The sequence below is a fragment of the Elephantulus edwardii genome, unplaced genomic scaffold, assembly GCF_000299155.1.
Source record: "Elephantulus edwardii isolate Elephantulus edwardi_28Jun2011 unplaced genomic scaffold, EleEdw1.0 scaffold00015, whole genome shotgun sequence".
Lineage (NCBI taxonomy): Eukaryota > Metazoa > Chordata > Mammalia > Macroscelidea > Macroscelididae > Elephantulus > Elephantulus edwardii.
Genome location: NW_006399765.1, coordinates 2,431,182 through 2,432,283, shown reverse-complemented (window position 1 = coordinate 2,432,283; position 1,102 = coordinate 2,431,182). Strand labels below are relative to the sequence as shown.

At 49.6% G+C, this 1,102-nt stretch overlaps 1 protein-coding gene across 1 annotated transcript in view; it reads right to left on the bottom strand.

The window, feature by feature from the left end:
• Positions 1-853, bottom strand: part of SIRPB2 (signal-regulatory protein beta 2) — a 14,506-nt gene extending 13,653 nt beyond the window's left edge. Inside the window, exon 1 of the mRNA XM_006881673.1 lies at positions 781-853. Within this exon, the coding sequence (XP_006881735.1) occupies positions 781-853 (73 nt within the window). The remainder of the gene's footprint in view (positions 1-780) is intronic.
• Between the last annotated feature and the right edge of the window lie 249 nt (positions 854-1,102).

Here is a 1,102-nt window from a genome sequence, read left to right as displayed (position 1 = left end):
TGGCATCAGAATTGGAGGAAGATTCATCAACAACGAGGCTCAGTTTCTAGTCTACTGAGAAGTGTCTTGGAAGGAAGATGTGGTAGTCTATTTCCCAGTCCTTAAAAACCCAACACAGTTCTACTCTGACACACATAGTTGTTTCTGTTAGATGCTGCTGGGTCAACTATGACTCATAGTAACCCTGTGAGCAACAGATCCAAGTCATACCCTATCGTGCACCTCCTCAGGATCTCTGATGTAAATTCATTGTTAGGGTCACCCTGTTTTGTTGATGATCTTCCTTTCATTTTCTAACACTTCCAATCTTTCCCAGCATGATGCCTTTTCCCGTTAGTGAGCTGAGATGAACACAAGTAGGGCCACCGTGGATCAGATTAACTCAACAGTAACTGGCAGTGATGGTGGGAGTAGTGGGTGTCTGAATGTTACCACTTTCATATCTAATACTCATAACATCCCTATGGAAGAGATCCTCTTAGCAACCCTCCTTTGGAGAAGAAGACCCTGAAGGTGGCCCCACTGTGACCTCTGACACGGACACTCAAGTGTCTGAGTCTGAATCCAGTGGCCAGATGCCCGGAACCTGAATGCTTAATCCCTCTGTTATTCTGTCTCTCAAGGAGGTGCAGCTTCTTTGGGAACTAGGATCAGGGAAGTCCCCAGCTATCCCCCAACTCTATCTCGACGGGGTCCAGCTCTTCCCAGGATATCAGAGTCCAGGTGCCTTCTCCAAACGCAGTGCTGGCTGGATCCTGTTCTGTCCCAGATCCCACTCACCTGAGAGGACAAGGAGCAGTGCCATCAGCAGGTAGTGGAGAGGTGAGTGGGCCAGGAGGGGAGGGGTGGGCATTGTGAAGGCTCACGGTGCTGCTGTCTCGCGGTCCTGGCATCTACAGTGGAGCCTGTGGACAGGGTCGTTTGTTGTTCTCTTGGCCAAGGCTTTTGGGGAAGTGTTTCAATGTAGTAAGAGAAGGCTCTGATGTAAGAGGGAAGAAGCAGCCAAGGAGTTTCCGGACCCCATGTCATGGCAAGAAGTTCCTATAATTAATGTCGCATGACCCACCACCACCCTGTTTTAGGCGCCTTTGCAGCTGTGCAC